Raw genomic sequence first — 12,989 nt, 5'->3', positions numbered from 1 at the left:
CCACTAGTGTATGCAGAAGAGCAGACAGCTGCAGAACTACAAGGCTCAGCATCCTCCATCCAATAGTGTATGCAGGAGAGCAGACAGCAGCAGTTGAACTACAAGGCTCAGCATCCTCCTTCCAGGACTGTATGCAGGATTTCTTTGCCCCCCCAAACAAAAAAAATGACGTGGGCTTCGCCATATTTTTGTATGCTAGCCGGGTACAGCAGGCAGGTACGGGCTGCCCCCAACACCCAGCTGCCTATTTGTACCCGGCTGGGAACCAAAAATATAGGGAAGCCCTTTTTTTTTTAAATTATTTCATGAATTTCATGAAATAATTTTAAAAAAAAATGACGTGAGCTTCGCCCAATTTTTGAGTCCAGCCGGGTACAACTAGGCAGCTGGGGATTGGAATCCACAGTGCAGGGTACCCATGCTTTCTGGGCACCCCCGCTGTGAATTGCAGTCTCGCAGCCACCCCAGAAAATGGCGCTTTCATAGAAGCGCCATCTTCTGGCGCTGTATCCAACTCTTCCAGCTGCCCTGAAGCCGGGTGGCTAGCTAGGTAATAATGGAGTTAGGGCTAGCTGTATATTATCAGCTAGCCCTAAGCCCGAAATTCATGGTGTCACGCCAATATTAGACATGGCCACCATGAATTTCTAGTAAAGATAAAAAAAAACACAACACACAGAAAAATATTTTTATTAGAAATAAAACACAACACAATTAGTGACTCCATCTTTATTGAAATAAAGAACCCCCCCCTCCGCAGTAATCCTGGGTCAGGGTCCCGCGCCGTCCAATCCGGATCCAATATCATCTGATCGGTTTGCTGGAAGGCAAAGCGATCAGATGATGTGTCAGGATCAAGTGCCTGAATCCCATCACACATCAGCTGATTGTATAAAAGCCGATTATACAATCAGCTGATGCATCAGTGCAAAAAAAATAAATAATACTCACTTATGTGCTGATTACCGGCAGCTCCTGCAGCGATGGGGCGGGAGTCTGATCCTGTCCGATCGCTGCAGCAGCTGCCGGTAATCAGGGATGAAGTCTCCTGACGCATCCGCTGATACCGGCCGGGCGCCCGCATCACCGCGATACTTACGATCACCTGATGCGTCAGGTGACTGCATCAGGTGATCCATCTCCAGGTCCTGCATCTATCGTACTGCCCGGCCGTCTGCACACAGCCGGAGCGGCGATACCGTGAGAGGAGATGGGAGTGGGCATGGCACCGGGAGGCTGCAGACAGGTGAGTATAACTTTTTTTTTTTTTCTTTCTACTGTTAACTTTTGTTTTCGCAGCCGCTTCCACCTCCCGCCCAGACATGGCGCCGCACGGCAGCATACATGCACAGGACGGGAGATGGAAGCGACGGTGACGGTACCGGGAGGATTCACGCTTCTGTCTTTACTGACAGAAGGAATCCTCTTCCTGTACACGTCACTTTACTACCCACCTCCTGCGTTTTATAGCTGCGTTTTTGGTCTTAGAAACGCACCAAAACGCAGCTATTTGCGTTTCTCATTGCGTCTTTCAACATCCCATTGAACTCAATGGATGAAAAGCGCAGTGAAAAACGCGGGAATAATTGACATGCTGCGCTTTTGTGGTCACCACAAAAACGCAGCTGAAAAAAACCGCTGTGTGGGGACAGCAAAAATGAAAACTCATAGACTTTGCTGGGGAAGCAAAGTCATGCAGTTTTGAGGCCAAAAACGCACCCGAAAAATGCGCAAAAACGCCGAGAAAAACGCACTGTGTGCACATAGCCTAAGGCTGCTTTCACATCAGCGTTTTTTTGTCTTTATGTAAAATACCACAAACCGCATTTGACCGGATCCTGTGCATTCGAAATGCAACGCATGTTACCGCAATTCACCGGTACGTTATTTTACCGGATACTTCTACTTTTTATGGCTGCTGCGATGAATGCAGAATTTTTTCGGCCGGCACTAGTCAGCTGAACTCCTGATCTCACAGGCCGCACACGCTGCTTTGGATGCAGGTTAACAGCAGTCACTGGCTGCTGCTGATCACGTGTGACCGTGTGCGGGCTGTGGGGGTCAGGAGTTCAGCTGAGTTCAGATCAGCTGATTCCAGTGCCGGCGGATTACTTGTTACGTGTCCCCCTGCATCCATCACAGCATGTGCGGACTCTGGAATTCAGCTGAGTTAAGCCGGCACTGGAGTCGCTGATCTGAACTCCTGACCTCATAAACAGCAGAACAAGTAATCAGATCAGCTGACTCCAGTGTCAGACGATTACTTGTTCTGTACCCCCTGCATCCATCGCAGAGTGTTACGCCTGGAGTTCAACTGAGTTCAGATCAGCTCCCTAGGGCTAGGGATAAAAAAAAATGCATGGGCTCCCGCTGCATTTTCTATTGCTAAGGGTAACCCAAGCAGCTACTGGCTGCTAACCCCCACTGCTTACTGTTACCTTCACTGGCAATGAAAAATCCATGGAATCCTTTTTTTTTTTTTTTGTTTGAATTTTTTATTTTGCTTGAAAACTAAATAAAAATTACGTGGGTTTCGCCATATTTTCATATGCTAGCCATATACAGCGGGCACGTACGGGCTGCCCCCAACCCCCAGCTGCCTATTTTTACCTGGCTGGGAACCAAAAATATAGGGAAGCCCTTTTTTTAATTATTTCATGAATTTCATGAAAAAAAAAACCGACATGGGCTTCGCACAATTATTGTGTCCATCCTGGTACAACTAGGCAGCTGGGGATTGGAATCCGCAGCGCAGGGTGGACCAAACTTTCTGGGCCCCCCTCTCGCTGCGAATTGCAGTCCGCAGCCACCCCAGAAAATGGCGCTTTCATAGAAGCACCATCTTCTGGCACTGTATCCAACTCTTCCAGCAGCCCTTGTGCGGGGTAGCACACTGGGTAATAAGCTTTGTTTTACCAGCTGGTATAAAGCTCGAGATACTTAATGTCAGGCCAAGTTGAACAAGCCAGGCTTAATGTCCGGCCAATGGCCGGTTCATGGCCATTAAGAATCTCCAATAAAGGGTTAAAAAAAACACCACACAGAGAAAAAATACTTTATTAGAAATAAATACAAAGACACCCTTAGGGACTCCATCTTTATTACTCCCTCTCACCCCTCCACGATCCTGGTCTTCTGTCTTCTTTCTTCTGCCTTCTTCAACTGATGCAGCTCCACTATATCAGAAAGCACGGGGGAGGAAGAACTACATTCTGGGCATGCTCAGTACAGACAACAGGATCCTGCCTATCAGAATGCGATGACTTCTGGTAGAACAGGATCTGGTGCTCATTGAAATGCATTGCCGCTAGCGCTGCAATGCATCGGATCCATTGAGATGACGTATTTTGTCCGAGGTCAAAAACGCTACAAGTAGCAGTTTTGAAACAAGATAAAAAACTGCAAAACAACGGATCCAGTGTATGACGCACGCAACCGCATGTGACCGCATCTTGCCACGATTCTATTGGAAATGCATTGAACTGACAACGCAATTGTAAAGGATTTGCGGCAAAAAATCCATTCATGAGAACAAACTTGAAGTTCAGTATGATCTCAGACTTTTCCAAGAAAACCAGAGTTCGGCTGCTTTACAAATGCAAACCACTCACATGAGCATGGGTGCTCTCGGTGCTTGGGTACGCTCGGTGCTTGGGTACGCTCGGTGCTCAGCCCAGTGCGAGCCTCTTGCCGTTTGTGAACGGCTCGCATTGGGAATAACAACAGCGTGATCGGATGTAGTGTGCCAAAAAAAAAGGATAATACTCTGCCCACCCTCCCCTGGAAACGCTCGGTTTATGGCTGGCCGCATGTGGGTGGAGACACGAACTGCCAATCAGTGACTTCAAATAAAGTTCAGGTCACGTCCGGCTGCAAAACCAGACCTTAAAAAAAGGTCACCTGGAGAAGCAGAACTTCCACGGGTCCGCCCATCTCTGGTGCTGAGGAGCTTGTCCTCTGACTACTGTGCTGTGCAGAGGCCGATGTCAGGGCTCACACCATTACCCTGCCATCTCCATCACTGCATGTGCAAAGTGATGATAAACCCACCTCCACCGCTGCATTCAGAAGCCCCTGAGTGTTTCCTGCCTCCGCATGTCTTCTACACTCCCGGTCTGCCCCGTGGTCTGATAGCGATCTATCTATTGTGTATGTGGTGGTTGTGGAGCTTTAGGGATGGGCCAAAAAATTGTTATAGAAAAAATATCGGATTATTCAGATAAGAGACACTTTTCCGCCCAAAAATTTGGGAGGAACATGTGAGGTGTGACTTAAAATGTGAATGTAGCTTACCGGGGGGTGGTGGAGAGGGGTCACAGGAGGCCGGGCAATGCTGTGTGGCGGGCAGCGAGGCTCTGTGCAGCGGGCGTGTGTCATTCTAAAGATGTCGAGTATAGAAGGAGGCTGTGGACAAAAAAGCGCAAATAGGGTCTTACCCCGATATATGTGGGGTGGGGAAGGGGGAGTAAACTCACTCACCTGATGTAGTTGTGACAGTCACAACTACTATAAGTGCATGTAAAACAAGATCCACGGCTGCAGCCACCCAGTGGCAGACATCAGAGAGCAATAGAGAAGGGTGTTCAATTGCCGCGCCAACAGATCACTCATTCAGATGATGAAGACCAATGTCACTTTATTTTCATACAGGTCTACGCGTTTCTGGAGCACCTGCTCCCTTCCTCAGGACCATCAGGTTAAAAATAACATCAAATCTGTTCCACAGAGATCAGACACATCGTAAGTAGTGAAAATGACATCATAGGGACCACCCCCTTCAGAAAAAAACGGCGGGAAAAGGCCTTTTCCCGCCGTTTTTTTCTGAAGGGGGTGGTCCCTATGATGTCATTTTCACTACTTATGATGTGTCTGATCTCTGTGGAACAGATTTGATGTTATTTTTAACCTGATGGTCCTGAGGAAGGGAGCAGGTGCTCCAGAAACGCGTAGACCTGTATGAAAATAAAGTGACATTGGTCTTCATCATCTGAATGAGTGATCTGTTGGCGCGGCAATTGAACACCCTTCTCTATTGCTCTCTGATTCTAAAGATGTCAGCGGTAATGACTTCAAATAATGGCGCCCAGAGTCTTCGCTAGCACAGAGGGAGCTCTCGGCTCAAGCTCTGATCTGTGCATACGCCGACTCCGACCGCCATTTCTTTGTATAGAATGTATAGAACTTTTTTGTTGTCCCACATCTGCAAAATTGCATTGACTGGTTGAAAGGTCTCTGAGAATGTTCATGGTCCACAGTTAGGCCTCATTCACACGTGAGTATTTATTTATTTATTTTTTTCATGTATGAGAAAAACTGACTGAATTTTATCAGTGATTTTGGTCAGAATTTCTTAACCCCTTCACGACATAGCCATTTCTTTGTCGCTCCATTGGGAGACCCAGACAATTGGGTGTATAGCGTCTGCCTCCGGAGGCCACACAAAGTATTACACTTTAAAAGTGTAACCCCTCCCCTCTGCCTATACACCCTCCCGTGCATCACGGGCTCCTCAGTTTTATGCTTTGTGTGGAAGGAGGCACACATCCACTCATGCATTCTCATATTAGTTATATCGGTTGGAAGAAAAGAGGGCCCCCACGGGGCCCCCGGCATGTTCCCTTCTCACCCCACTACGTCGGCGGTGCTGTTAAGGTTGAGGTACCCATTGCGGGTACAAAGGCCGGAGCCTCATGCAGTTTCCTTCACCATCCCTTAGCGGCTCTGGGAGAAGTGGGATCCTGACCGGTCATCCATTTACTGGGACCGTGGTCCCTCCGCAGCCCCTGTGGGAATCTGCCGGACAGGAGTCTATTCAACCTCAGGGACCGGGCCCTGCATCTCTAAGGTACTCTGTGTCCCCATGGGGACTGTGCATGGAGCGCCTTCTTCCCGGACGCTGCAGCAGCTGCTGATTTGTGAAGACCGGCGGACTTCCGCGCCGACCGCGCCTGCTTGTCGGCCGCGGTCTTAAATTTAGTCCCCGGCTTCAGCGCGGCCTAGTAGCAAAACTCCCGCCCCCGGGCCTGCCTGTCAGGGGTAAGGGCGGGACTGCCGACCTGACGTCGGATGTGAGGGCCGGAGCATCCTGTATGTTTCCTCCCCCCTCACTGATCACTGTGGGGACCCCAGATTCCCGCACTTTCCTAGCGCCGCCCACGGCTCCACTCCTCCCCAGAGAGCTCCGGCAGCCAATTTTTTTTTTGGCATTCTGCCGGTGGAGGATTATCAGAAAAGTGCTCTGCAACTCTGGGAGACCTAAGGCAGAGAATCTGGAGGACACACACTCCGCTTTTTAGAGGTCGGTAAGCCACACCGGTCACCCAGTGCTGGTCCCCTTAGGGTGCCGGAATAGATACGTATTCTATACATATATTTCTGTTCGGTCGGGCTGTATACCCTTTCCCATATACCCTCAGTGATCACTCTCCTAGGAGACAACAGCATGTCGTCCACAAGGAGCAAGGGTGCTAAGGCACAGGGTTTTTTTGCGACCTGTACCTCTTGTGAGGCAATGTTACCTGCGGGTTCCACCTACCCTCACTGTGAGCAATGCTCGACCCCTGTTTTGCTTGCTCAGCCGGAGCCTCGGTCACTAGTGGGCCCCTCGGCTCATGTAGACCCCCCTGCTCCCCCTGTCCAGGCGGCAGGGACAGAGTTTGCTGTTTTTGCTGAGAAACTCTGAGTCACTTTCACAATCCATGGCTCAGTCTATGGACAAATGGTCTGCCAAGCTGCTAGAAGCTTTGCAGTCCAGACCGGTCCTTACACAGGCCCCTTGGCCCTGTTGGATCGTCGCCTCCAGGCCCCTTTCGGTCCGCGCCGCAGCACTCTCCCAGGGGGGGCCCTAGGTCTCACGTGGAGGACTCCTGCCCGGACCACAGTCCCAGACCGGCTAAGCGGGCTCGCTGGGAATCTTCCCCGACTTCTTCACGCTGCTCGGGTTCCCAGCTTGAGGACTCTCTGGAGGACGAGGCGGACGTCGCAGCTTAGGGCTCTGACCGTGATGTTGCTCTCAATCTTGATACACCTGAAGGGGACGCCTTAGTAAATGATCTTATCTCGTCCATCAACCAGGTGTTAGATCTATCTCCCCCGCCTCCACCTGTAGAGGAGTCGTCTTCTCAGCAGGAGAAACACCAGTTTCGGTTCCCTAAACGTACACGGAGTGCGTTTTTCGATCACTCTAACTTCAGAGATGCTGTCCAGAAGCCCAGAGCGGTTCCGGACAAGCGCTTTACTAAGCGCCTTACCGACACACGTTACCCCTTCCCCTCTGACGTAGTTAAGGGTTGGGCTCAATGTCCCAAGGTGGATCCTCCAGTCTCTAGATTGGCGGCTAGATCTGTGGTATCGGTTGCAGATGGCTCATCGCTAAAAGATGCCACTGACAGGCAGATAGAGCTCCTGGTGAAATCCATCTATGAAGCCACGGGCGCGTCTTTTGCCCCGGCTTTTGCAGCCGTGTGGGCACTCCAAGCTATCTCAGCTTGTCTGGCTGAGATTAATGCGGTCACACGTAATTCTGCTCCGCAGGTTGCGTCTTTGACTTCTCAGGCGTCAGCTTTTTCTTCCTACGCCATGAACGCAGTCCTAGACTCTGCTAGCTGTGCAGCGGTGGCATCCGCTAATTCTGTGGCAGTCCGCAGGGCCATGTGGCTGCGCGAATGGAAGGCAGACTCGGCTTCCAAGAGGTTCTTAACCGGTTTGCCGTTTTCTAGCGACCGATTGTTTGGCGAACGATTGGATGAGATTATTAAGGAATCCAAGGGAAAGGACTCCTCCTTACCCCAGTCCAAACCGAAGAGACCTCAGCAACGGAAAATACAATCGAGGTTTCGGTCCTTTCGTCCCTCCGCCAAGTCCCAATCCTCTTCATCCAGCAGGCCGGAGAAAGGCCAGAGGAACTCCTATGCGTGGCGGTCTAAGTCACGCCCCCAAAAAGCCGCCGGAGGCAATGCCTCCAAGGCAGCCTCTTCATGACTCTCGGCATCCCCGAACCGCATCCTCGGTCGGTGGCAGGCTCTCCCGCTTTTGCGACGCCTGGTGGCCACATGTTCAAGACCGATAGGTGAGAGACATTCTGTCTCACGGTTACAGGATAGAGTTCAGCTCTCGTCCCCCGACTCGTTTCTTCAGAACCTCTCCGCCCCCCGCTCGGGCCGACGCACTTTTTCAGGCAGTGGACGCTCTGAAGACAAGGAGTTGTGATCCCCGTTCCCCCTCAGGAACATGGTCGCGGCTGTTACTCCAACTTGTTCGTGGTGCCAAAGAAGGACGGATCATTCCGTCCCGTTCTGGACCTCAAACTACTCAACAGACATGTGAGCACCAGACGGTTTCGGATGGAATCTCTCCGCTCGGTCATCGCATCGATGTCACAAGGAGACTTCCTAGCATCGATCGACATCAAGGATGCTTATCTCCATGTGGCGATCGCACCCGAACATCAACGCTTCTTGCGTTTCGCCATCGGGGACGAACACCTTCAGTTCGTGGCATTGCCTTTCGGCCTGGCGACAGCCCCACGGGTGTTCACCAAGGTCATGGCATCCGTTGTGGCGGTCCTACACTCTCAGGGCCACTCGGTGATTCCCTACTTAGACGATCTCCTAGTCAGGGCACCTTCTCAGGTGGCGTGTCAACACAGCCTTACCGTTGCTCTGGCGACTCTCCAGCAGTTCGGGTGGATCATCAACTTCCCAAAATCCAAGTTGACACCGACCCAATCACTGACTTACCTCGGGATGGAGTTTCATACAGTCAGCGGTAGTCAAGCTACCGCTGGACAAACAGCTTTCTCTGCAGGCAGGGGTGCAATCTCTTCTTCGGGGTCAGTCACACCCCTTGAGGCGCCTCATGCACTTCCTGGGGAAGATGGTGGCAGCGATGGAGGCAGTGCCCTTCGCGCAATTCCATCTGCGGCCACTCCAATGGGACATTCTCCGCAAATGGGACAGGAGGTCGACTTCCCTCGACAGGAACGTCTCTCTTCCCCTTGCAACCAAGACGTCTCTTCAGTGGTGGCTCCTTCCCAATTCTCTATCGCAAGGAAAATCCTTCCTACCCCCAACCTGGGCTGTGGTCACCACGGACGCGAGCCTGTCAGGGTGGGGAGCGGTTTTCCTCCACCACAGGGCTCAGGGAACCTGGACTCCGGTAGAGTCTTCCCTTCAGATCAATGTTCTGGAGATAAGGGTAGTGTATCTAGCCCTATTGGCTTTCCATCGGTGGCTGGAGGGCAGACAGATCCGTATACAGTCGGACAACGCCACTGCCATCGCATACATCAACCACCAGGGCGGCACGCGCAGTCGTCATGCCTTCCAGGAAGTCATCGCTCCAGATTGGCCGAGGCGGTCGTGGTACCCGGATCTGTGGCATCTCACGGTGGGTCAACCGTGGGCGCTTCCAGACCGCCCAGACTTGCTGTCACAAGGGCCGTTTTTCCATCTGAATTCTGCGGCCCTCAACCTGACTGTGTGGCCATTGAGTCCTAGCTCCTAGCGTCTTCAGGGTTATCTCAGGATGTCATTGCCACTATGAGACAGGCCAGGAAACAAACGTCCGCCAAGATCTATTACAGGTCTTGGAGGATCTTCTTATCCTGGTGCTCTGATAATGGTTTTACTCCCTGGCCTTTTGCCTTACCCACTTTTCTTTCATTCCTTCAATCCGGAATGGACAAGGGTTTGTCCCTCGGCTCTCTCTCAAGGGACAAGTATCGGCGCTCTCCGTATTTTTTCAAAAGCGCCTGGCCAGGCTTCCGCAGGTCCGCACGTTCCTGCAGGGAGTTTGCCACATAGTCCCACCTTACAAGCGTCCGCTGGAACCCTGGGATCTTAACAGGGTGCTAACGGCTCTTCAGAAACCACCTTTCGAGCCGCTGCGGGATATCTCTTTATCACGTCTTTCGCAGAAGGTGGCATTTCTAGTGGCAGTTACATCACTCCGAAGAGTGTCGGAGCTTGCAGCGCTGTCATGCAAAGCCCCCTTCCTGGTTTTTCACCAGGATAAGGTGGTTCTGCGTCCTGTTCCGGAATTTCTCCCTAAGGTGGTATCTCCTTTTCATCTCAATCAGGATATCTCCTTACCTTCTTTTTGCCCTAATCCAATTCACCAATGTGAAAAGGATTTGCACTCATTAGATCTAGTGAGAGCACTCCGGTTCTACGTGTCTCGCACGGCGCCCCTGCGCCGTTCAGATGCGCTCTTTGTCCTTGTCGCTGGCCAGCGTAAGGGTTCGCAGGCTTCCAAGTCAACCTTGGCTCGGTGGATCAAGGAACCGATTCTTGAAGCCTACCGTTTTTCTGGGCTTCCGCTTCCTTCGGGGCTGAAAGCCCATTCTACCAGAGCCCTGGGTGCGTCCTGGGCATTGCGGCACCGGGCTACGGCTCAGCAGGTGTGTCAGGCAGCTACCTGGTCTAGTCTGCACACTTTCACGAAACACTATCAGGTGCATACCTATGCTTCGGCAGACGCCAGTCTAGGTAGGCGAGTCCTTCAGGCGGCGGTTGCCGACCTGTAAGAGGGGGTCGTTTCGGCTCTTTTTATCGAGGTATTCTTTTACCCACCCAGGGACTGCTTTTGGACGTCCCAATTGTCTGGGTCTCCCAATGGAGCGACAAAGAAGAAGGGAATTTTGTTTACTTACCGTAAATTCCTTTTCCTCTAGCTCCTATTGGGAGACCCAGCACCCGCCCCTGTTCCCTTCGGGCTGGTTGTTCTTTTGTGTACACATGTTGTTCATGTTGAATTGTTCTTTTGGTTCATGGTTTTCAGTTCTCCGAACATCCTTCGGATTGAATTTACCTTAGACCAATTTATAAGTTTACCTCCTTCCTGCTTTTGCACCAAAACTGAGGAGCCCGTGATGCACGGGAGGGTGTATAGGCAGAGGGGAGGGGTTACACTTTTAAAGTGTAATACTTTGTGTGGCCTCCGGAGGCAGAAGCTATACACCCAATTGTCTGGGTCTCCCAATAGGAGCTAGAAGAAAAGGAATTTACGGTAAGTAAACAAAATTCCCTTCTTTCCCATTACCCATAACTTATTTTTATTTTTCCATCAATATAGCATATAAGGGCTTTTTTTGCGGGACGAGTTGTAGTTTTGAATGACGCCATTAATTCTCACCATATTGTACTGGAAAATGGGGAAAATACATTTCAGATACAGTGAAATTGCAAAAAAAAAGTGCACCCCCACAATATTATTTTCCTGCACAATCGCTTAATCTGCACAGCTGATCATGATGATCGCATGATTTTGCATGTGAAATCGTTGTCTGCAGCGTCACAGGGCTGCTGCAGGGAAAAGCTGAAATGTGACCGCTGCCTATGATCGTAGCCTAAATGCCGTGTAAAGTTTTGATATGAAGGAAAAAAAATAGTGGTTACTCCAAGTCTACAGAAGGGGGCAGTGTGGTCTGCTGCATTGATTGAGCCCCGTCCTCGCCCCGTCCTCGCTCCTGCCACCAATGAGGCTGTGCAGTCGGCACCACTTCTGCTTGTAGCTTCTTCTGAGAAGTTGCCTGAATGGACAGTAATGTTTGAAGTAAGATTAGATTGCCTCAGGTGCCCTGCCCCGGGTGCCCTGCCTGTCCCGCCTCGGGTGTCTGGCCTCGGGTCCCCCGCCTCTGGTGTCCCGCCTCGGGTGCCCGGCCTCGGGTTTTCAGAGGACTTTGTCCTGCCATTATAATCAAGCCAAGGCTTTACAATCTCAGAAAAATCAGTAGTTATTACCAAAACCCAGAAATTGTAAAACCTTTCCGATTTTTGGCTACACCCTTTAATGGGTGGTCTTTCATGGCGTGGACACTGAAAACGTTCAACACGAAAACTTTTCCCAGAGTAATTGTAGGTCAGAAGATGAATCTCTTGAGTTGGACAGCCGCCTCTCCCCCAGTCTGGGCATCTAGACCCCCCGTATCTGTATACAGTTAGTACAATGGCGCCATCATCTGCCCGTTTCCTTGGTGTATATGTTGTCAGTGTCGGTGTGTAACATTTCACATTCATGTTTTATTTAGAGTCTGAACAAGCACCGGAGCCATTGGAAATCACAACCCCTCGACAGCAATGTACTGATGGTGAGTGTATTCCCGGCTATATTACTTTGGCACTCTTGTTAATAAGCCGCCCCGTGTAGTAATGGCGCCAGTCACATCTGCAGGAGACCTAATAGCGCACTGCCGATAGACGGCAACTTGGAAGGGTTTGTTTCTACACTGGCTTATTACACGTTCTGCATTGATTGGACCTTTATCACTTAAGCATCTGTCACACTATACACGGTCATCACTTATTTCTTGGGCGCCACCATTCACTAAGTCTAACCCCCTGCACTGCCTCAGTTAGGACTAGGAGCATGTGCCTTACACCGTTAACGATGAAGAGGGACAACCATCCCGAAACACTGTGTCTGCAAATTGTGGTTCTGATCTGGCATAAATTCCAAGTCATACGACCAGACTCGTAAAAGGGCCATTTTTGTCTTTCAAGATTCTTACTTCCAATAGGTGGCACCAGAGGTCGTCTTCTTCCTCCCTACACAGACAATTTGAATATTTCCCAGGGGAGCATTGCGGCTTAAAGGGAACCTGTCAGGTATAATATGCCCCCGGACCCCGAGCAGTTCTGTGCATATTGCTAATCCCTGCCTAACCGTCCCTGTATACACCAGCATAGATAAAGGGATCTATAGATAAAGTATTTCTAAACATCTTTTATCATATGCAAATGAGCGAGGGGACTAGTCCCCTGGGCGTTGCTTCCCTTGCCAGTCAGCCCCATTAGCATGTTAGTACTCCCCTGTGGGTGCCATCATGCTAATGAATGTGCAGTGTCACAGGATGATGTCACCTCTCTCCTACCATCGCGTCTGAAGCTGGATTTCGGCTCAGTGCATATGACCCTGGAGGTTCAGTCATGCGACTACTTCAGTTTGAAGCCAGGATGCATACACCCGGCTTCATACTGCGCATGACCCAA

At 50.7% G+C, this 12,989-nt stretch overlaps 1 protein-coding gene across 1 annotated transcript in view; it reads left to right on the top strand.

Annotated features, from left to right (window-relative positions):
- GEMIN2 (gem nuclear organelle associated protein 2) overlaps positions 1–12,989 on the top strand; it is a 106,075-nt gene that overhangs the window by 60,754 nt on the left and 32,332 nt on the right. Inside the window, exon 4 of the mRNA XM_075330784.1 lies at positions 12,029–12,088. Coding sequence (XP_075186899.1) covers positions 12,029–12,088 — 60 coding nt within the window. The remainder of the gene's footprint in view (positions 1–12,028; positions 12,089–12,989) is intronic.

Source organism: Anomaloglossus baeobatrachus, chromosome 12 (assembly GCF_048569485.1).
Source record: "Anomaloglossus baeobatrachus isolate aAnoBae1 chromosome 12, aAnoBae1.hap1, whole genome shotgun sequence".
NCBI classification, from domain to species: domain Eukaryota; kingdom Metazoa; phylum Chordata; class Amphibia; order Anura; family Aromobatidae; genus Anomaloglossus; species Anomaloglossus baeobatrachus.
This window is presented reverse-complemented; position numbering and strand designations above follow the sequence as displayed.